Below are 21531 nucleotides of genomic sequence, written 5' to 3'. Positions count from 1 at the left end.
ACTCCCCCCCCCCTTTCTGCGCTTCAGCGATGGATGAGAGAGACCCTTGGCGAGCCGGGATCTCTTCAGGGGCGCAGCGGGTCGGTCAGGCTGTGCAAAGGGAGGAAGGGCTCAGCTGGGGGACTCGGCTTGGCAAGGGTTAAAGGGAACCGAGCTGCCTTCCTAGAGAGGCCAGGAAGCAAGGGGGGCAGGTCCTCCAGAGCCAAGGCCCCTCCCCCCCCAGTCCTTCCCTGCTTGGGTGTCTCTCCTGCAAGGGCTGCCTCGCTCCCCCCTCCTGGGATCTGGTGAGTCTCCCCTCTCTCTCTCTGGGATCTGGTGGGGGTCCCAGGGCTGCAGCAGGGGAGGAAGCCTGGGGGGGGGGCTGATCTGCTCCTGCAGGGGGGGGGACCCCAAGTCAGGGAGGAGAAGGTCAGGGGTGCAAAGACCCCCCCATATGCTCCTGCTACCCAGAGGAGGAAGGAGCCCCGGGGCTGAGAGCCAGGAGGAAGGTCAGGGAAGGAGAGAGCTCCTGCCGGGAAGAGGGGGGGACCCCAAGTCAGGGTGGGGGTCCCAGGGCTGCAGCAGGGGAGGAGGCCTGGGGGGGGGGCGGATCTGCTCCTGCAGGGGGGGGCCAAGTCAGGGAGGAGGAGGGGGTCCTGCCAGGGAGGGGCCAGGGCTGCCACGCTCTCCCTCCTTCCTGCAGAGCAGAGGATCCCAAACTCAGTTGGCCTTTCAGAAAAAATGACTCCCACGAAATCTCCCTTCTTTAAACAAAGGAGTCCCATTGCACAACAGAGGAAACATGTGCAACTGGTTTTCCAAAGCTGGACGAGGAGGTGGACTAGCCCCCCCCCCCCTCAAAAAAAAAGGTGGGAGAGGAAGACCAGGAGTAAAGAGAGGGATCCCAGTCTGGCTGCTGCATTGGGGACCAGTTTCCCAGTGTCTCCCAGTGTCTCCCAGGGCATCTCCCCACGGAGGCCACGGCAGCAATCCCCTCGCACCCAGAGCAGGGCATCCCAGGACCCCATCCTCTCTCTCCCAAAGGGATTGGTGCTGGAAAACCAGCCGGAAATGGGCGCTGCTCCTCACTGAGCCTCCAGGGACCTGGGCATCAGTGGCTGTGCGTGTGTTAAGCTATCTAACTGAATAATAATACTAAATTACACTCCTAAATTTCAAGGGAGATGTCTTTGGCCCCGCCCACTTGGCCCTCAGGGGGTTGACTAGATACATACCTGGCCCTCACAGCAAAGAAAAAGGGACCCCACCCCATGAATCTGTCATGAGAGCGGCAGAGAGTCCAAGTGCAAGAAAAGGAGACGGAAGCAGGGGAGAAATGTGCCCAGACGTGGGGGTGGGGGGAGAGCAACTCCTGAGGACCCCCAAGTGAGCCAGGCATCCATTTTCCACAAGATACAAATGATTGCCTTGTCAGTCAGTTCTGACTTCATGCATTGACTGGAAGGCAGGAGCAACCAGGCTGATTCATCTCCCAGAAACCCTTTCCGTTGCCTCCACATTCTGCATTGCAATCTTCCTTCTAGGAGGGATAGAGGCTGCTTCCTCCTTCTCCTCCTCCTCCTCCTCCAGATACCTCATGGTTTTGGCTGTGGTGCAATCCAGCCCTGGCTCCAATATTATTATTATTAATAATAATAATAATAATAATAATAATAATAATAATAATAATAATAATATTTATACTCCACCCACTCTGGGTGTCCCCCAATAGAATACTAAAAACAGTATGAAACATCAGGGCTGCCTTCAGATGTCTTCTAAAAGTCAGATAGTTGTTTATTTCCTTGACATCTGATGGGAGGGCATTCCACAGGGCGGGTGCCACCACTGAGAAGGCCCTCTGCCTGGTTTCCTGTAACCTCTTTTCTCACAATGAGGGAACCGCCAGAAGGCCCTTGGTGCTGGACCTCAGTGTCCGGACAGAACAATGGGGGTGGAGATGCTCCTTCAGGACTACTGGACTGAGGCCGTTTAGGGCTTTCAAGGTTAGCAGCAACTCTTTGAATTGTGCCTGGAAATGTACTGGTAGCCAATGTAGGTCTTTCAGGATTGGTGTTATGTGGTCACGGAGGCCACTCCCAGTCACCAGCTCCCAGTCTAGCTGCCGCATTCTGGATTGCGGTAGTTGTAGTTTCCGAGTCACCTTCAAAGGTAGCCCCACGTAGAGTGCATTGCAGTAATCCAAGCGGGAGATAACCAGAGCATGCACCACTCTGGTGAGGCAGTCCGCAGGCAGATAGGGTCTCAGCCTACGTACCAGATGGAGCTGGTAAACAGCTGCCCTGGACACAGATTTGACCTGTGCTTCCATGGACAGCTGAGAGATCCAGCAGAACTAGGAAGCAGCTCTCACCTTTGTCCCTAGCCCGCCGGAGATCATCAACCAGCGCAACCAAGGGAATTTCAGTTCCATGATGAGGCCTGAATCCCGACTGGAAGGGATCCAAATGGTCCGCATCCTCCAGGCGTGCCTGGAGTTGTTCAGCAACCACTCGCTCAATCACCTTGTCCAAAAATGGAAAATTTGAGACTGGGCGATAGCTGGCTATATTGGCCTGGTCCAAAGATATTTTTTTTAAGAAGCGGTTTAGTAGCTGCCTCTTTCATCGGGTCTGAGAAGGCTCCCTCACAGAGGGAAGCATTCACCACCCTGCAGAGCCCATCGCCCAGCCCTTCCCGGTTGGCTTTTATGAGCCAGGATGAGCAAGGAGGCAGGTGGTCAGTTTCACTTGTCCAAGCAGCCTGTCCACATCCTTGGAGGCAACCTGACTAGACGGGACTCTAGCACTCTCCCACCCTGGCCCATGGTGGAGTCTACCTCTTTCCAAATCTGGGTCAATTTAACTGCACAAAACTTTGCCAAATCATTGAAGGAGATCTCAGGGTCCTTTTGAGGCCCCAATGACGCAGGTGGGTCCACTAAATTGTGAACCACCTGAAAGAGTCTCCTGGTGTTGTTTTCTGCAGATGCAATAGAGGCAGTTTAGACAGCCATCGTCACTTGGTAGGCTCGACGTTGAGCTCTAACCCATATCTGGTCAGATTCAGAGTGTGTTTTCTGCCACCGACACTCTAGCCATCTCAGTGATTGTTTCACCCCCATCAGATCCGGGGAAAACCATGGGGCTGTCCAGGCTCCATGCAATCAAAGAGGTCGATTTTGAACCAGGCCATCGATAGCCCGGGTTAACTCCACATTCCAGGGGCCACAAGAAAATCAGCTGAAAGGCCATCAACATGGGATAAAACATCCCCACCTCCTTTCTGGAAACCATTTGGATCCATTAAGTACCAGGGGTGGGCCGTCCGAATCCGTCCCTCCTCCTTGCTGTAGGGAAGGGTCGTGGAGAAGTCCAGTTGCACCAGGAAGTGTTCTGACCATGACACTTCTTTTGTTTTGGTTTCACTTCGTGTCAGATCACCCACATCCCTAGAGGTGAACATGCCAGGTCAAGTCCTCCATCCAAGTCGTGGTCTTATGAACCATTGACCTGGCTTGCACAGCAGCCCCTTCAGGTCACGTGGGTCTCCCTTGCTGAATCCAGTATCCTTCTGGTCAAGACCAGACCCGGAGGGAAGGATAGTCCTCAAACAATGACTAAACCTGCCTCCTCGGTAATGACGTGGTCTGGTCATAGTGTAACTCCTCCTCCTACCTGTGATCACTGTGATCGGGTGTCCCAGTGCTCCCCCCCCGGGGAACCCGCCCCCTGCCATTCTGTTGAATGGGGCCGACTCCCAGACAGCCCTGACCCTCTCACCTAAAGAACAAAACTATACAAACTATACAAAAAATAAAAATATTTACTACTAATAATAAAAACTTTTACGTAACAAAGCATTTGCTTTGTAGGATTGGCAAGAGCTTCTCATTAAGACAGAACTTGGCAGAAGACCAAAGGGTTCCTTCCGATCTCTCAGAGGCTTCCTGAGAGCACAGATGGATGAGCGAGACTCAGCTGGCCCTGGAGCAAGAAGAGGCCATGCCAACCAAACTGGGAGCAGTGGGGGATTCTGGGAAAACTCTGGGCAGAAGATCCTGGGTGAGGAGGACACCCTCCGCTCAGAGGTGCAGAGCCAGCAGTTGAGGCAGTTCTGCTGCCAGGAGGCTAAAGGACCCCGAGAGGTTTGCAGCCGACTCTACCACCTTGACCGTCAGTGGCTGAAGCCAGAAAGGCACACGAAAGCTGAGATGCTGGACCTGGTGATCTTGGAGCAGTTCCTGGCTGTCCTTCCTCTGGAGATGGAGAGCTGGGTGAGGGAGTGTGGAGCAGAGACCAGTTCCCAGGCGGTGGCCCTGGCCGAAGGTTTCCTCCTGAGTCAGGCAGAGGAGAGAGAGCAGGTGAGAGAGACTTTCCTCTGGATACTCCCAAGGGGCTCCAAACAGGATGATGAACATCCCATAATGCTCGGCTGATGGCCCATCCTTTTTCTGGGAAGCCATCCATGGAATGAGATCTCACACCCTTAAAGTTTTTATCTTTGTCATTCTCTTTCTAGTATTTCTCCCCATTCTCTGTTTTGAATCCTTGTTTCTTTTTCAGGAAAAGGATCATTTTGCAGAAATGGACCTGGATTCCTGTGAGGCAGAGAGGCCTCCGTTGGACACCAGAGAGAGGCCACTGGGTAAGGAGGAAGGTGGCTTTTCTCTGTTTGGTCTCATTCTGTTGCTTTCCCAACTAATCTCTGGGTTCTTTTCATCAAGTTTTTTTTTGGGGGGAGGGGGGGAGTTGGGAGGAAGGGTCCAGAGGAGGAGAGATGTATTTCTGCATGACTAACATATGAAATGGGCACAAACGTCCAAATGTTCTCAGCAGGAAAGGCTTTCTGAAAGGCCCATCTGTAGTTAGAGATGCCCTGTTTCACCTGTGAGAGAAGCAGGCACTCCTGGCATCCTGCTTACATTTTTTCTCTTGCAGGTGACAGAACGATGCCGGCAAAACCTCCTGATCCATCTTTTCATGGGGGCAGAAGGGAAGCAGTGGCTGTGGAACCAGATCAGGTCAGGGGAAGCTGCCTTGTGGGGACAGAGGCCGAGGGATGGAGCAATGTCATGGACTGGTTGGGCACAGAGGAATGGTGGGAGGAAGCAGCCGGGGAACCAGGAAGGGAAGACTGGTCAGAACCCAAGGAGTGGAGGTGGAGGAAGGATGGGCGAGAAGAGGCAGAAGAGGGAGAAGCCTGGGAAGAGGAGGTGTCAGAAGCTGGAATGGTAACAGGGCTTAGTGGGCTGGGGGACTCTGAGGCAGAATGCAGTGCAGAATCAGAGGCAGAAGAGGAAGGAGGCGAGGGGGAGGAGGAAGGTCGAGAGGCAGAGGTGAGTCAGTAGAAGGAGGAGCCACTGGGGGCTCCCTCTCCTTCTGCCAGAAGCCACCCTCCCTGCTTGTCTCTCAGAGCCAGGAAACGTCTGACAATGGAGGAGCAAAGGCAGGCTGCACACTGGCGCACTGTTCAATCGCTTGCCAGAAACCCCAGAGAGGAGGGGACTTGGAAAGCTGTGGGGAGTTGGGGGCCTTCACTCTCAGCAAATGATTTTGTGGAGGAAGACACAAAAATTCTACTCAATATTCATCCAGAGCAGAAGTCCAATGTATAGTTAGCAGAGTAAAACCTAAACATGTTGCAGGATTCCCAAAAATAGGCCAGAGGCAATTGTATTTCATCCGGCAGAGCTTTAACTGTTACTGAAGGCAAATGAGGATACTGGTCACAAATCCAAAACGTTCGGAATTGGCCCTCTCCATCAGAAATCCAGTTGCAGCAGACTTAACCTAAACTTACCACAACTTATAATAAGTCTAAACCTTAACACTCAGCATACTATGTACAGAACACCAGAAGGGAGAGAGAGAGATAGAACGAGAAAGTGAAACCCAGGCTCCTTCTGGCCTCTTCTTATAGTCAGCATGACCTTGACAGAAGAGATGACAGAACCACTTTAACCCAGCTGTACTCAGCTTCTCTGAAGGAATAACCCAAACATCAGGAAACTTCTGTTTCTTTTATTCAGAGAAGCTTCCGGAACCCTCGTGAATTAAATAGTATAGGAAATATCAATATCAGATCCATCCTTTCTGCACTAAGAAATGCAAACTGACAGACCCTCAGGGAATGAGCTGCTGTTCTCATGAGGCCCGAAACTCAGCCAAGATTGTGAATATCGTGTTCTTGCTGATAAAGAGTAAACTCCAGCTGTGAAGTGTGGGATTTCCTGCCCAGATAACTCTGTGACAACAGCCTTCTGAATGTCCCCTGTAGGATTCATCTGTAGTTGCAGTTTTCATGGAATCCTAGAGTTGAAAGGACCCCAAGGGTCATCAAGTCCCACGCCCTGCATTGCAGGAGTCTCAGCTAGATCACCCAAGACAGATGGCCATCCAAACTAGGCTTCTTGTATTTCTATATTCATCACTGAATGCTAAAATAGGCTTTTAAGCAGTGGACAGACAAGAACAAATAGAGGCCAGGATTCACCTAGCCAGCCCCATCTGCTGCGAAATATAGCCTGCCCCCCACTCCTCCCCCTCTCCATGCCCCCATGAACCCCTTGAATTTGGCTCTAGGGCACTGGGAGGGAACCTCCCCAGAACAACTCACGAGGAGAGGAGAAAGTGGATTCTTCCATCAGGGAAACTGGGATGCTTGCGTAGGCAGAATGACTTGAAAAACACCAACTGGAATAATAACTGGAATAATAAGTTATAATAAGTTGTAATAAGTTACAATAAGGATTTGCTGAGCTAATAATTTGAACTGGAATACAAAAAGGGGAGGTGAGAGGAGGTCTGGGAAACAAGTTAATCGAAAATAAGTAATGGAAATTGTATCTGTTTTTAATTGGTTTTAATTTTATATTTTTGTATTTTTGTTATTTTTTGTGGTTTTTTTGTTTTTGTACTATTTTGGAAATGTTAATAAATATTCTTTTTAAAAAAAGAAGAAGAAAAAAACACCAACTGGAGAACCACCTATTTACAAAAAAATGACTGCTCCCAGTCACCAGTCTAGCTGCCGCATTCTGGATTAGTTGTAGTTTCCAGGTCACCTTCAAAGGTAGTCCCAGGTAGAGCGCATTGCAGTAGTCTAAGCAGGAGATAACCAGAGCATGCACCACTCTGGCGAGACTATGGGCAGGTAGGGTCTCAGCCTGCGTACCAGATGGAGCTGATAAACAGCTGCCCTGGACACAGAATTGACCTGTGCCTCCATAGACAGCAGTGAGTCCAAAATGACTCCCAGGCTGCGCACCTGGTCCTTCAGGGGCACAGTTACCCCATTCAGGACCAGGGAGTCCCCCACACCTGCCCACCCTCTGTCCCCCAAAAGAGTACTTTCTGTCTTGTCAGGATTCGACCTCAATCTGTTATAACAGAGCATTGTGTAGCAGATCATATTGATCCTGTCTCAGTGGAGGACATTTCCCTTTTTCTTTTAGGGTCCAGTGTGCTTTGAAGATGTTTCTGTTCATTTCACGGACGAGGAGTGGGCGTTGCTGGATCCTGACCAGAGAGCTCTGCATAAGGACGTCATGGAGGAGAATCGGGGGATCGTGGCCTCTCTTGGTAAGGCTCCCTGTGGGATCGTCCTATCTGCCTGGAAATTCAAAAAATACCTCTATGTAACAAACCTCATACATTTCCACAGAGCTCAACAGCACCCAATACAACACCTGGGAACCTAACACCCCCACAGTAAACCTTGAACAGCAAATTGCAGTTTTTTCTGTTTTTCTGTTTTCTGTTTTCTGTTTTTTCCTCCAGTTCTGCTTTTTTATACCACGGTTGGGCTTGTCTGAACTGCCCAGGCATCTTAAATGTCAGCTTCAGAGTTGTTAGGACATATAAGTAGCTTCTGTCAGGTTTTCTGAAGAAGAAGAGTAGTTTGGATTTGATATCCCACTTTATCACTACCCTAAGGAGTCTCAAAGCAACTAACATTCTCCTTTCCCTTCCTCCCCCACAACAAACACTCTGTGAGGTGAGTGGGGCTGAGAGACTTTAAGAAGTGTGACTGGCCCAAGGTCACCCAGCAGCTGCAGGTGGAGGAGCGGAGACGCGAACCCGGTTCCCCAGATTACGAGTCCACCGCTCTTCACCACTACACCACACTGGCTCTTTCTGTTTTTGTTTTTGCTGCTGTCAGTCTTGGGTTGACCAAAGAGACGCCTGACATTGGCGATGGAGGGGATGCCATGACTGGGCCAAACAAAATCCGTCCCAGAGAAAAGCCAGGCTGATTGAACCTCAGGTAGTAGAATCAGTGATAATTGTTGCGTCCGCAAAGTAAAGGAAGGATTGAACTCTGATTAATAAGAATACACACAGAGGCTTGAACAAGCAAGACTCTGGGAAGGGTGCGTATAATCGTGTCTCTCTGTGCTTGTCCGTCCGATCTCCGCAGCCCCCAGCCCAGGCCGTTTTATTCACAAAAGAACTTTTTACAGTGTGTTCGTAAGAACCAATCAGATTTCTTCTGAGCATTTCAACAAACCCACGTGGGGAGAAAGTTAAACTACTAAAACTAATTAAGCACAGGGTAAACAAAGAACAGAACTACAAAGAAGAGCATCTGGCAGCCCCGGAGGTAATAAGCAATAAGGAGGATGGCCAGAAGGACCGTTATCACCTTAATGTGAAACCTGTTTCCTGGCCCTAAGATTAACATCCTAAGATTACCTATTATCAGAGGAACATTGTTAGAAGTGTGGGAAAAGAATAAAAAAAATTGGAAAAAAATACCCCCTGGTGGCTATCCCCTATCGACATATTAACTACCAAAAAAACAAATATGGAAGGTGAGAGATTGACCTATGAAGACCTCCTGGAAAGATCGCAAAGAGGATGGAAAATTAGATCTTATGAAGAGTTAAAAAGCAAATTAACAGGTTGGCTGCAGTATCATCAAATTAATGCCTTATGGAAGGAAGATAAAAAGATTGGAATGAATGAGAAAAAAATCAAAGTTCCAGGTAGAGATAATAGAAAGTAAAACTAAACTGCTATCTAAAATGTATAATCAGCTATCAGAGTGGGACACTAAGGACGAAGAGGTTAAGGAGGTTATGGTAAAATGGGCAATAGACATTGGATATAATTTGGATTTTGAAAAATGGACGTTGTGGACTAAAGGAATGAAATTTACAGCCTGTACTGCCCTCAGAGAAAATATGGAAAAGATGATGTATCGTTGGTACATCACCCCTGTGAAATTGCAAAAAATGTATAAGACTGGCGACAAAAGGTGTTGGAAGTGTAAATCTAAAGAGGGAAGCTTCTACCACATGTGGTGGAAATGTACAGAAGTTTAAAAATTTGGGATTCCATCTACAACGAACTAAAGAAAATACTTAAATAAAAAGCCTGAAGCCTTCCTTCTGGGAACGATCAGAGAGGAGATTAAGAAAGAAGATTATATAATGTTTCAATATGCAACTGTAGCTGCCAGGATTCTGTTAGCACAAAATTGGAAAACCCCAAATACCCCGACCGTTAAAGATTGGCAAATTAAATTATTTGAGTATATGGATCTGGGAAAAATGACGCAGAACATTAGACATCAAAAAGGTTCAAGGTTTATCGACAATTGGTCTAAATTCATAACATATATGGAAACAAATTCTAGAGATATAAAAATCACAGTAGGTTTAATATAACCCTTGCGATGTGTTTACGTTAAAAAATGAAAAACTGCAGAATGGATTTAATATTCACATAACCCAAACCGAGATGGAGGGAAGTCAAACGTTATTTATTGTTAATTAATGTTTGTTTTTTGGTTGGTTTAGGTGTTTTGATTTGGTTGATGTTTTCTTTTTTTCCCTTTTTTTAGTATGTGTTGGCTATTTTTCTTTTTCTTTCTTTGCTGTTGTTTGGTTATAGAAAATGAATAAAAAGAAGTTAAAAAAAAAAAGAAAACTACAAAGACGAAACTGCCCAGTCTTTGATGCCCCAGGACGCCTGCCTGTCTAAGTGTGTACGTGATTCGTGAAGAGCAGGGAGAAATGGGCAGCAGAGGCAAAAGGGCATGAAAAGGGCACGAATGTAGAATCTTATGGGATTTAATCAGAAATTATCGTCAATATATCAAACCCAGTCAACACAATGCTATCATCATGGACACGATGGCTTGATGTATATTTTATAATTCCTCATAGTCAAAACAAAATAAAAAAATCCTTCCAGGAGCACCTTAAAGACCAACTAAGTTAGTTCTAGGTATGAGCTTTCGTGTGCATGCACACTTCTTCAGATACACTGAAACAGAAGTCACCAGACCCTTCTAAATAGTGGGAAGGTGGGGAGGGGTATTACTCAGAAGGGTGGTGGGAATGGGTGATTGGCAGATAGCTGTGATGAGCCTGTTGACGACTCTTAACGACTGCAATAGGTCTTACAGGAAAAAGCAAGGGGTGAGAAGGTGAAAAATGGCTTTGTCATGTATAATGAGATAAGAATCCAATGTCTTTGTTAAGACCAGGTCTCTCCATGGTTTTAAGTTTGGTAATAAGTTGCAATTCAGCAGCTTCTCTTTCCAGTTTATTTCTGAAATTCCTTTGTAATAGAACAGCTACTTTGAGATCTTGTATAGAATGTCCTGGGAGATTGAAATGTTCTCCTACTGGTTTCTCTGTCTTGTGATTCCTGATGTCAGATTTATGTCCATTTATCCTTTGGCGTAAGGTTTGGCCTGTTTGTCCAATATAGAGAGCTGAAGGACACTGTTGGCATTTGATGGCATACACAGTGTTAGACGATGAGCAATTAAATAGTCCCGAGATGGTATGTGTGATGTTGTTGGGGCCAGTGATGGTGTTGTCCGGGTGTATGTGGCAGCAAAGTTGGCATCTGGGTTTATTGCAGGCTCTGGTGCCAGTGTCCGTGTTAAGTCTGGTAGTAGTATTATTGTGGGTCATAGTAATCCCATCTGATCCCTACCATAATAATAATAGTAATAGTAATAATTTTTATTTATTCCTGGACCATCTGATTGGGTTGCACCCAACCAACACATGTATAAACATGAAACATTAATAACAACAATCTGATCCCATATAAAAAGTACATTAACTTTAAATGAACAACTTATACTAGTGGCTAAAATCATGGAAACTTATTTAAAAGTGTGTTTCCAAAGTTTGATGGCTCATAACACCAATTTTGGGGGGAGTGATACCGTAGGAAAGATAATTTAATGGAAATTGCAATGAAATAACTTTTATGAAGGAGTATTTATTAGAACAGCAGTCATTAAAAAGAAATGTGAAACACATAGAAAAAAGGAGATATACAGAAATTCTCACCATGTCAATTAATACTGACTTCGGTAACCTTTAGCTTTAATTCTGGCCTTACAACTCATGGAGTGAAGCAAGTTTTTTAGTTCTGCAGCTGTGATAATGTGAAACCCAGATGGAATTATTGCCTCTGTTAATTGGGCTTTATTGCTGGGTTGCTTCTGACTAACAAGTTTCTTTAGTCGGCTCCTAAGATTTTCACTTGGGCTATTCCCAGGCCATTCCAGCAGTGGAATAGGATTTCACATTCAGAACGCTTCAGTTCAGGCTCAAGTATTTGATTTATGTATTTGGGGGCATTGACGTTCCCATTAATGACACAAATTCTGCCCCCACCTTTTGCTGTCATACAACCCCAGATCATCACACTGTCTGGGTGTTTCACGGTCGGTGTAATGCAAGTAGGATGTAAATCTTCTCCGATTCTCCTCCTCGCGTATTTCATGCCCTCACTGCCAAGCAAGGAGATTGGGGTCTCATTGCTCCAGATAACACTGTCCCATTGTTCCGCTGTCCAGTTAGCATGGGTTTTAGCCCAGTTTAATCTTTTCCACCTTTGCTTGAGAGATAATGGCTTTTCCCTTGGAATTCTAGCATTTAGACCAGTCCTTGCACTCAACTTCACCTTCCATTGCCCCATGCCATCTTGTAAACACCCAGATGATTTTCTTCTGTCACATAGGCACAGTCTCTTCATTCTTCGATCATCACTTGCTGTTGTGCACCTTTTCCTGCCTTTACCAGTCTGATTTTGTAGTGACTGAGTCTCCTTATGTTGTTCTTTAGTCGTTTAGTCGTGTCCAACTTTCGTGACCCCCTGGACCAGAGCACGCCAGGCACTCCTGTCTTCCACTGCCTCCCGCAGTTTGGTCAAACTCATGTTGGTAGCTTCGAGAACACTGTCCCACCATCTCGTCCTCTGCCATCCCCTTCTCCTTGTACCCTCCATCTTTTCCAACATCAGGGTCTTTTCCAGGGAGTCTTCTCTTCTCAGGAGGTGGCCAAAGTATTGGAGCATCAGCTTCAGGATCTGTCCTTCCAGTGAGCACTCAGGGCTGATTTCCTTCAGAATGGAGAGGTTGGATCTTCTTGCAGTCCATGGGACTCTCCTTATACCTCTTCACAAATATAGAAAGGCCAGCTTTGATTAAGTTTTCCTCAATCTTCTTCTTTTTTCTTTTTTTAAAATGAATATTTATTGAATTTTATAACAAATAAAAATATCTCAATCATCATGTTATATACAATTGTTCTCCTTCCCGTCCTCCGGACTTCCCTCAACTCCCCTTCTACTGAGTTATTTATTTTTATTGTGTCCTGCTTTAGATAAAAGTAAATTCCCCTATCATTACTCTAATTTTTCTGTTACTATAATAAAGTTTATTCAGACCCTGCCAGTTGCTGTTTCTGCAAATAACCTGTAAATGGTTCCCAAACTTTTAAAATCCTTTTTGTCCTTCTCTTGTAGTTTCTCTGTTAGCTTAGCCAATTCTGCATAATTCATCAGTTTTTCTTACCATTGTTCTTTTGATGGTATTCCACCTTCCAATTTTGTGCAGTCAAGATTCTTGATGCTGTTATAGTATACATAAATAATGTCCATTTTTCTTTTGGCAGCTCTTGATTTGAGATACCTAACAGAAAGGCTTCAGGCTGTTTACCAAAGTTCATTTTAAACATTATTTTCAGTTCATTATATATCATTTCCCAATATTTTTTAATGCATTTGCATTCCCACCACATATGATAAAATGCTCCTTCCTTTTCTTTACATCTCCAGCATCTCTTATTTTCTTTCTTAAACATCTTTGCCATTTTCACTGGTGTGATATACCATCTATACATCATTTTCATGTAATTCTCTATTAATAATATACAATCTGTAAATTTTATATCAACTTTCCACAATATAACATAACACACTAACAAACGTCAAGCTAAGCAAGTTGTGCTTCCTTTTTCTGGTTATTCCGCTATGACTTTTGATAGAATACAGATAATTGCATTCTTCATTAAATTATCTTTACATTGATACATAATTTTGTGGTATTACTCTAAAAGAAGTCGTGTTACGAGCCATCAAATATCTGAAATACACTTTTTCCCCAAAAGGTTTCCACAATTTTGGCCACTACTGTATATCAAACAAATCAACATTCAACAATCCATCAGAATATATTAATAAAAATGTTGGTTAATGACAACCAACAAAGGCAATGAACAAAGGCCCAACTCCCTTCAGTTCTTCTTGATTTGTTCCTGAGGCTCTAATCCCTTTTTTGTCTCCATTGCAGATTTTGATAAATTGGAAAACAAGAACAAGGATGAACATGACAAAACCCCCAGAGAGGAGAAGCCACGCAAAATTTTGGAGTATGGAGCGAGCTGCAGTCAGAGCTCCCATTCCACTTCCCAACAAAGAATTCTCATTGGAAAGAAACCCTATCAGTGCGTGGAATGTGGAAAGACCTTCAGTCAGAGAGGCCATCTCACTTCCCATCAGAAAATCCATACCGGGCAGAAACCCTATCAGTGCATGGAATGTGGAAAGAGTTTCAGTCAGAGTTCCCATCTCACTTCCCATCAGATAATTCATTCCGGAGAGAAACCCTATCAGTGTGTGGAATGTGGAAAGAGCTTTAGTATGAGCTACAGTCTCACTTCCCATCAGAGAATTCATACAGGGGAGAAACCATATCAGTGTGTGGAATGTGGAAAGAGCTTCAGTCAGAGTTCCCATCTCACTTCCCATCAGAGAATTCATACAGGGGAGAAACCATATCACTGCATGGAATGTGGAAAGAGCTTCAGTCAGAACTCCAATCTCACTTCCCATCAGAAAGTTCATGAAGGGGAGAAACCCTATCCGTGCTTTGAATGTGGAAAGTGCTTCAGGAAGAGCTCCATTCTCACTTCCCATCGAAGAATTCATACAGGAGAGAAACCCTACCAGTGTGTTGAATGTGGAAAGAGCTTCAGGAAGAGCTCCATTCTCACTTTCCATCGAAAAATTCATACAGGAGAGAAACCCTATCAGTGTGTGGAATGTGGAAAGAGCTTCAGTCAGAGCTCCTCTCTCACTAAGCATCAGAGAATTCATACAGGGGAGAAACCCCATCAGTGTGTGGAATGTGGAAAGAGCTTCAGTCAGAGCTACTCTCTCACTAAGCATCAGAGAATTCATACAGGGGAGAAACCCTACCAGTGTGTGGAATGTGGAAAGAGCTTCAGTCAGAGCTCCTCTCTCACTTCCCATCAGAAAATTCATACAGGGGAGAAACCCTACCAGTGTGTTGAATGTGGAAAGAGCTTCAGTCAGAGCTCCTCTCTCACTTCCCATCGAAAAATTCATACAGGAGAGAAACCCCATCAGTGTGGGGAATGTGGAAAGAGTTTCAGAAAGACCTCAGATCTCACTAAGCATCAGAAAATTCATACAGGGGAGAAACCCTATCAGTGTGTGGAATGTGGAAAGAGCTTCAGGGAGAGCTCCTCCCTCACTTCCCATCGAAGAATTCATACAGGAGAGAAACCCTATCAGTGTGTGGAATGTGGAAAGAGCTTCAGTATGGGCTCCCGTCTCACTTCCCATCAAAGAATTCATACAGGAGAGAAACCCTACCAGTGTGTTGAATGTGGAAAGAGCTTCAGTCAGACCTTCTCTCTCACTTCCCATCGAAAAATTCACACAGGAGAGAAACCCTATCAGTGTGTCGAATGTGGAAAGAGCTTCATAAAGAGCTCAGATCTCACTAAGCATCAGAGAATTCATACAGGGGAGAAACCCTATCAGTGTGTGGAATGTGGAAAGAGCTTCAGGGAGAGCTCCTCCCTCACTTCCCATCGAAGAATTCATACAGGAGAGAAACCCTATCAGTGTGTGGAATGTGGAAAGAGCTTCAGTATGGGCTCCCGTCTCACTTCCCATCAAAGAATTCATACAGGAGAGAAACCCTATCAGTGTGTTGAATGTGGAAAGAGCTTCAGTAAGAGGTCCTATCTCACTTCCCATCAAAGAATTCATACAGGGGAGAAACCCTATCAGTGTGTGGAATGTGGAAAGAGCTTCAGGGAGAGCTCTGATCTCACTAAGCATCAGAAAATTCATACAGGAAAGAAACCCTATCAGTGCTTTGAATGTGGAAAGAGCTTCAGTGAGGGCTCCAGTCTCACTTCCCATCAGAGAATTCATACAGGGGAGAAACCCTATCAGTGTTTGGAATGTGGAAAAAGCTTCAGTAGGAGCTCCCATCTCACTTCCCATCAAAGAATTCATACAGGGGAGAAACCCTATCAGTGTGTGGAATGTGGAAAGAGCTTCAGTCAGAGCTCCCATCTCACTTACCATCAGAGAAGTCATACAGGGGAGAAACCCTATCAGTGTGGGGAATGTGGAAAGAGCTTCAATCAGAGCTCCTCTCTCACTTCCCATCAGAGAATTCATGCAACGATCAGAAAAACCATTATACAGCTTTAGGATCCAGGCAAATCCGCACCTTGTTAACCAGGTGTTTGCCTGATTGACATCTGATGCCCTTTTAAAATGTGGTAGTGAGGGGGGTTACAGATGTATATTTTGTGTTTTTATGTTGTCTTTTTATGTTGTAACCGTCGTACGACATGTGGGAACAGTAGTCAACTTTTAGAGGCTGAGGGGGTTTTGCCCCCAATAGTATATTTTAGGGGGCCACCCCCCCCAGTTGATAGGCATTGCCATTCCAATGCCCTTTATGCATCATGTGATTGATTGTGCAAGGAGGGCCTTACCTGGCCCCCCACCCATATTTTATTCAAGTCGGCACCACTGTTTCGGGTGGTATACAAATTAAATAATTACATAAATTGCCTTCCTTTGCACATGTTTCAGCTTGTCAATATCCTTATTTATTATCATTTTTAATATTTATGTGCCCTCCATCTGAAGATTTCACAACAGAAACATACAGGATGAAAGCATGGCTTTCTCAAAAACAAGTCAAGCCAGAGAAATCTCTCCTCCCCTTTTTAGAATCATAGAATCATAGAGTTGGAAGAGACCCCAAGGGCCATCGAGTCCAACCCCCTGCCAAGCAGGAAACACCATCAGAGCACTCCTGACATATGGTTGTCAAGCCTCTGCTTAAAGACCTCCAAAGAAGGAGACTCCACCACACTCCTTGGCAGCAAATTCCACTGTCAAACAGCTCTTACTGTCAGGAAGTTCTTCCTAATGTTTAGGTGGAATCTTCTTTCTTGTAGTTTGGAACCATTGCTCCGTGTCCGCTTCTCTGGAGCAGCAGAAAACAACCTTTCTCCCTCCTCTATGTGACATCCTTTTATATATTTGAACATGGCTATCATATCACCCCTTAACCTCCTCATCTCCAGGCTAAACTGTTGTAATCTTCAGGCCTTGTCAGAGGAATGTGCCATTCTCCAGGCACCCGGCTTGGATTACTTGACCTCCCTGTCTGCGACTCCCGGCAGGAGACAGGCGGGGTCTCTATCGGCGATCCTCCTCAAACGTGAGAAGAACACACCACTCTTCCCTCCTCCCTGTCTTCCCGAGGAGGGGGAAAGAGACAGACAGAAATGTATTTACATGCCTTTATTTCTGTCTATGCAGCAGTACAGAGAAACACGTCTGTACTCTCCAAACACCAACAGCAGAGAGAGAGACTCCTCCCCTGTACTTCCAGTACATGTCAGGTGACACTCTGAGCTAACATCCGGTGCTCAGTACAGTGAATAGACTGTCCTTTTGCTCCCACGGTACAGTCCCAAACATCAACATCCTGTTTGGCTTTCCAGCCAGCTGCAGCTCGCTGCATTGCTCCTTTTTCGTAACATAAACATGCCCAGCTCCCTTAGCCGTTCCTCATAAGGCATCGTTTCCAGGCCTTTGACCATTTTGGTTGCCCTCCTCTGGACACGTTCCAGTTTGTCCGTGTCCTTCTTGAACTGTGGTGCCCAGAACTGGACACAGTACTCCAGGTGAGGTCTGACCAGAGCAGAATACAGTGGCACTATTACTTCCCTTGATCTAGATGCTATACTCCTATTGATGCAGCCCAGAATTGCATTGGCTTTTTTAGCTGCCGCGTCACACTGTTGGCTCATGTCAAGTTTGTGGTCAACCAAGACTCCTAGATCCTTTTATGGATGGAGTTACAAACTTTGTTGGTCAGGGGACAGCTGTGGAAATAATGCATCTTGATTTCAGTAAGGCTTTTGAGAAAGTCCCCCGTGCTCTTTCTGTGAGAAAGCTGGTAAAATTTCGGCTGAACAAGGTAACTGTTTGGTGGATTTGACTGACCAAACCCAAAGAGGACTCCTTCATGGTTCCTCATCATCCTGGGAGAAGTGACAAGAGGGGTGCTGTAGGGTTCAATCCTGGGCCCGTTGTCATTCAACGTCTTTATGAATGAGTTGGATGAAGAAACTGAAGGGGATGCTCATCACATTTGCAGACGACACCATTGGCGGAGGCCAATGTGGCAGAAGGCAGAATCAGATCAAGGGCAGGAATGTTGTTGTTGTTGTTTAGTCATTTAGTCATGTCCGACTCTTCGTGACCCCCTGGACCAGAGCACGCCAGGCACTTCTGTCTTCCACTGCCTCCCGCAGTTTGGTCAAACTCATGTTTGTAGCTTCGAGAACACTGTCCCACCATCTCGTCCTCTGTCGCCCCCTTCTCCTTGTGCCCTCCATCTTTCCCAACACCAGGGTCTTTTCCAGGGAGTCTTCTCTTCTCATGAGGTGGCTAATTTCCTTCAGAATGGAGAGGTTTGATCTTCTTGCAGTCCATGGGACTCTCAAGAGTCTCCTCCAGCACCATAATTCAAAAGCATCAATTTTTCGGCATCAGCCTTCTTTATGGTCCAGCTCTCACTTCCATACATCACTACTGGGAAAACCATAGTTTTAACTATACGGGCCTTTGTTGGCTAGGTGATGTCTCTGCTTTTTAAGATGCTGTCTAGGTTTGCCATCGCCTTTCTCCCAAGGAGCAGGCGTCTTTTAATTTCGTGACTGCTGTCACCATCTGCAGTGATCATGGAGCCCAAGAAAGTAAAATCTCTCACTGCCTCTATTTCTTCCCCTTCTATTTGCCAGGAGGTGATGGGACCAGTGGCCATGATCTTCGTTTTTTTGATGTTGAGCTTCAAACCATATTTTGTGCTCTCCTCTTTCACCCTCAATAAAAGGTTCTTTAATTCCTCCTCACTTTCTGCCATCAAGGTTGTGTCATCTGCATATCTGAGGTTGTTGATATTTCTTCCGGCAATCTTACTTCCTGCTTGGGATTCATCCAGCCCAGCCTTTCAAATATAAGTTAAATAAGCAGGAATTGTACCACTTTATTCTACCTTTGGTCAGGCCCCACCTAGAATCCTGAGTTCAGTTCTGGGCATCACAATTTAAGTATCCAAAAGGTGGGGGAACACAATCCGTATTCCTTTTATAACATGTGGCCAATGTTTATTGAATAATATTGGGGGTTGGACTCGATGGCCCTTGTGGTCTCTTCTAACTCTATGATTCTATGATTCTAATTGAAACTTTAACACATGGCAGGATGAAAGTCTGCAATTCCATGAGGACAAGCTATTTGTTGTTTACTGTTGTAACCATTGCTTTCTTTAAAATTATCTTTTATACCATGAAAATAAATAAAAGCACAGGTTTAATTTCATCTGGAGACGGTATTGTAATGGTTATAGGGGTTGCTCGTGCGTAAGTTGCCGCCGCTCCTGGCTAGGTTACCTGGTTAAACCCTTTCTGTCTGGACAGCCCTTCACTTCGTGGCTGTTTCAGTCGCTGGCAGAATCCGTCAGTGGGCGTTTCTTGAACCTCTTCCAGCAAAGAAGTTCTTTGACGCCAAGTCTCCGCCTACTCTCCCTGCGCAGAAGTCTTCTGCGCAGGGTGGGTGTGGGCAGTGGAGGACCCGTGCTCTCCCCGCTGGTCTCCGGCGAGGAGTCCTCGCCGATTCCCCCATCTGCCCCCCTTTACCCCTGGTGTTACGCTGATTTCCTTCCCCAGCCGATGAGCTGCCTCTCTCCCTTCTGGGCCCCTCTCCAGCATCGCTTTGGAGCCTTCCCTCCACCTCTAGCTCCAATGGCAGTTCCCTGACATCCACCTCCCCCCCAGGATCCCCTTCACCCCCGGCCCGACCTTCTGATCCAACTTCGTCCCTTTCCTCGGCCGACAATGCGGGGAATCCCCGGAAGGAGCTGTCGCCATCCTCTGAGGATTCAAAACCCGCTTCCCACCCGCTCCAAACTCTTCCCGCGGGGTGGGCCTCCCAGTCTGATTCTTCTCCCTCTGGCGCCTCCCCTCCCTCCTCTTCGGAGGCAGGAAAACCCACAAAGTCCTCTTCGTCGTCCAAATTGCTCCTCCCAGAATCTCGCTAGTGGTTTTGGTTTATCTGGGAACAGGCTGTGGAACTCCTCCACAAGATACCCATCATTGATTGCCTCCGCAGGAACCCATGTGTTTTCTGACCTGGGTTCTCCCTCCCAAGCTACCAAGTACTCCACCTGGCGCCCTCGCCACCTTGAATCGAGTATTTCTGTGGCTTGGTTGTGGTGTTCCCTCTCCTCTACCTGCGGGTGTGTCGTGACTTCTCCCTCCCGCCCTGGGAATTCCCGCCCCTCCCTGTACGGAGAGAGTAGGGAGCTATGGAACACCAGGTGTATCTTCATGCTGTCAGGCAACTTGAGCTTGAATGCCACGGGGTTCACCTGCTGTGTTACCTCAAAAGGTCCCAGCTGCCTCGGCTTCAACTTCTTGCACCCTCCCTTAAAGGGTAACCCTTGGGTTGACAACCACACCCGGTCTCCCACCCATATGGTCTCCCCTTCCTGACGGTGCTTGTCTGCCTGCCTCTTGTAAATTTCCTTGGCCCGTTCCAAGTTCATCTTGAGTTGCTGGTGCAAGGCCTCCATTTCTTCCACAAACTGCTCTGCCGCATCCTTCCTCCCCCTTCCCAGGAAGGCCCTGGGGTGACACCAATAATTGGCCATGAACGAGCTCATTCCCGTGGACACATGTTCAGCGTTATTGTACACAAATTCAGCCAGCACTAGTTTCTCTTCCGAATCATTCTGTCTCTCGCTGACGTAGCAGCGTAGGCATTGCTGGAGTATACTGTTCGCTCTTTCTGCTTGCCCGTTGGTTTCCGGGTGTCTCGCCGTCGAGAAGCCCACCTCGACCTGCAGCAAGCTCATGAGCTTCCTCCAGAACCGGGAAGTAAATTGTTTCCCGCGATCTGAGATGACCTTCGAGGGAGCCCCATGCAGCCTGAAGATGTGATCCACAAACAACCTGGCTGCTTCCTCTGCCATCACCGCATGTGAGCAAGCTATGAAATGGCACATTTTTGTCAGTAGATCAACTACTACCATGACTGCTGTCTTCCCCCTTGACTTGGGCAAATCTGTCATAAAATCGATGGACACCACCTCCCAGGGTCTTCCCGGCGTGGGTAAGGGTTCCAGTAATCCTGTGGGGGCAGCCCTCTCCCCCTTTGCCCTCTGGCAGTGGTCGCACCCCCGTACATATTCCCGTACATCTTCCCTTACCTTTGGCCACCAGAACTGCCTGGTGACAAGCAACATGGTTTTGTGTTGACCAAAGTGCCCCGCTGTTGGGTTGTCGTGGAGTTGTTTGAGTACTCTTCCCCTCAAGGTCTCCCCCGGTACATACAGCGCCCCCTTATAGTAATAATAATAATAATAATAATAATAATTTATTATTTGTACCCCGCCCATCTGGCTGGGTTTCCCCAGCCACTCTGGGCGGCTTCCAACAGAGATGAAAAATACACTAAAATATCACATATTAAAAACTTCCCTGAACAGGGCTGCCTTCAGATGTTTTCTGAATGTCAGGTAGTTGTCCATCGCCTTGACATCCGATGGGAGGGCATTCCACAGGGCGGGCGCCACCACCGAGAAGGCCCTCTGCCTGGTTCCCTGTAGCTTTGCTTCTCGCAATGAGGGAACCGCCAGAAGGCCCTCGGAGCTGGACCTCAGTGTCCGGGCAGACCGATGGGGGAGGAGACGCTCCTTCAGATATACTGGACCGAGGCCATTTAGGGCTTTAAAGGTCAGCACCAACACTTTGAATTGTGCTCGGAAACGTACTGGGAGCCAATGTAGGTCTTTCAAGACCGGTGTTATATGGTCTCGGCGGCCGCTCCCAGTCACCAGTCTAGCTGCCGCATTCTGGATTAGTTGTAGTTTCCGGGTCACCTT

The 21531-nt window shown here is 46.8% G+C and overlaps 1 protein-coding gene across 2 annotated transcripts; it reads left to right on the top strand.

The window, feature by feature from the left end:
• Positions 1 to 18968, top strand: LOC307214657 (uncharacterized protein). 2 transcript variants are annotated; one of them, XM_079973424.1, is made up of 6 exons: positions 1 to 284; positions 3854 to 4342; positions 4545 to 4626; positions 4920 to 5002; positions 7436 to 7562; positions 13588 to 18968. In XM_079973424.1, exons 2-6 carry the CDS (start codon positions 3941 to 3943, stop codon positions 15768 to 15770), a joined length of 2877 nt encoding a protein of 958 aa, XP_079829550.1. In that variant the 5' UTR covers positions 1 to 284; positions 3854 to 3940; the 3' UTR covers positions 15771 to 18968. The 2 variants fall into 2 exon arrangements, with proteins under 2 accessions (XP_079829550.1, XP_079829551.1); XM_079973425.1 differs by lacking the exons at positions 1 to 284; positions 3854 to 4342; positions 4545 to 4626; positions 4920 to 5002; positions 7436 to 7562 and adding an exon at positions 12084 to 12334.
• Positions 18969 to 21531: the final 2563 nt, after the last annotated feature.

This window comes from Podarcis cretensis (genome assembly GCF_951804945.1).
Source record: "Podarcis cretensis genome assembly, chromosome: 4".
Taxonomy (NCBI): Eukaryota; Metazoa; Chordata; class Lepidosauria; order Squamata; family Lacertidae; genus Podarcis; species Podarcis cretensis.
This window is presented reverse-complemented; position numbering and strand designations above follow the sequence as displayed.

Coding starts and splice junctions, on each gene's coding strand:
- LOC307214657 (XM_079973424.1), top strand. CDS start 3,941: ATGGATGAGCGAGACTCAGCTGGCCCTGGAGCAAGAAGAGGCCATGCC. Junction 4,627..4,919: donor CACCAGAGAGAGGCCACTGG/GTAAGGAGGAAG, acceptor TTTCTCTTGCAG/GTGACAGAACGATGCCGGCA. Junction 5,003..7,435: donor TGGCTGTGGAACCAGATCAG/GTCAGGGGAAGC, acceptor TTTTTCTTTTAG/GGTCCAGTGTGCTTTGAAGA.